Here is a 1,769-nt window from a genome sequence, read left to right on the forward strand (position 1 = left end):
GGCTATATGAGTTTTAAAATATCGGCATATCGGATATCGACCAAAATCCCAATATCGTGCATCCCTATCATTAATTCTTTTTGGTTTGCGTAAAAGGATTTTGGAGCTAATAGAGTCACGTGTGACATAAACACAGTGACTCAGGTTCCTGCCAGCTGACCAAATCTATGGTGTTACAGTTTTATTAATTAATGGATCAGATATTCACCTGGGAACTGATGATGTCTCTGTGTTCCACAGACCCAGGTTCCACTGAAGTGTATATGACAGTAAAGTAGTGAATCTCAGTCTATATACTTATTTATTTTTACTGTATTTTAAATAGACCTATAGGCCCATAAGTATTTTGTCCAAAAAAAACAAAACAATTTTCAGAGCATCCCCTGTTCAAAATGACTTCCTGTAATGCAGCAAGAACCAAAGAGCTGAGCTGCTTCCACCTCATGTTGGAGGAGCTGAAATTATCTATAATGCAAAAAAGTGAAAACAGTAACAGCCAATAGACATGTTATCTCCTGCTGCATGTGCACTGGATTGTATTATTCTCCCGTCTGCTGAGGAGCTTTATGGAGATTCTGGTTTGATTTTGCAATAGGACTTGGTTCAATTAGCATGGTGGAGATGTGATGGATGGCCGAACCGCACAGAGAACCTATGAAGAAAGCTGCTGTCCAGAGGAATCAGACACACCCATCAGTGTTGATGACAAACACCAGAAACAACAACACATGATCCAGAGGCAGCAAGCCAACATACTTTATATATATATACTAACATATACATATATACATATATACATATATAATAAATATGATATATTATATAATACATATAAATATTCACATTTATATACATAGACATACATTTATATGTATATAAATGTATGTCTAGGTATACATAAACACATATATACACACACATAGATATGTATATATATATATGTATATATATATATATATATATATACACATACACATATATCAGACTTGTATATCTGTGGGAACAGCTGTATCGTCTTTCTAATGTTTTAAGTTTCTAGGACTTTGATCTCCAGCTGATTTCCAGTCCAGATGATTCAGCAGAGATTCCTGGAGAGCAGCTAACCTGAGCGACTCTACTTTAACTCACCTCACTGCTGATTGGCGACTTGCAACCAGAGTGTGATCCAGGATGGAGATCCTGTCTGAGAAGATGTGGTTAATGTCAAAGGGGAACTCCATGGTGCAGACCGCTGGTAGCTCAGCTCTCCTCACACTGATGGAGGTTAGCTAGAAACACCGGAGCGATGGCTGCAGCTTCGCTAACTGGCTAAACACTGACCGGGTTATTCCTCCGGTTAGACCAGCAGCACCGCAGCTCTCTAACGCCGCTATGTCTGCTGTTGACACCGACCAGATGCTCCTGTTGGATGAGAGGAGCTCATTTCTATCGATGCTCCATTGTTCAGCTGAGGCGCAGCGTCATTCCCGGTATTACCGTAAAACTCCGACAAGGATTTCAGGCGCGGTGCTTACAGCGGTAAGATCAGACAGACCAGTCTCTCTACAGGACGTCATAGCAACGCATAAAACTACATGTATGGTTAACAGTAACAACATTCACAAAGTGTTTTTTTTTTCGAAGTAAATTTTAGTTTAAGTTTTAGCAGCCGCATGGTTTAGATGTTTTACGGTAAATACAGAGGAAGAGGTTGTGCTTGACAGGCAGCCCTGCGCATAGATATCCATAATAAAGGCTAGATGTCTTACGGCGGAGTCTCAAACGTCATC

The 1,769-nt window shown here is 40.0% G+C and overlaps 1 protein-coding gene across 1 annotated transcript in view; it reads right to left on the bottom strand.

The window, feature by feature from the left end:
* Window positions 1–1,474, bottom strand: part of atat1 (alpha tubulin acetyltransferase 1) — a 30,843-nt gene extending 29,369 nt beyond the window's left edge. Inside the window, exon 1 of the mRNA XM_015405346.1 lies at window positions 1,129–1,474. Coding sequence (XP_015260832.1) covers window positions 1,129–1,220 — 92 coding nt within the window. The 5' untranslated portion in view covers window positions 1,221–1,474. The remainder of the gene's footprint in view (window positions 1–1,128) is intronic.
* Between the last annotated feature and the right edge of the window lie 295 nt (window positions 1,475–1,769).

This window comes from Cyprinodon variegatus, unplaced genomic scaffold (assembly GCF_000732505.1).
Source record: "Cyprinodon variegatus isolate N-32 unplaced genomic scaffold, C_variegatus-1.0 Scaffold2164, whole genome shotgun sequence".
NCBI classification, from domain to species: Eukaryota; Metazoa; Chordata; class Actinopteri; order Cyprinodontiformes; family Cyprinodontidae; genus Cyprinodon; species Cyprinodon variegatus.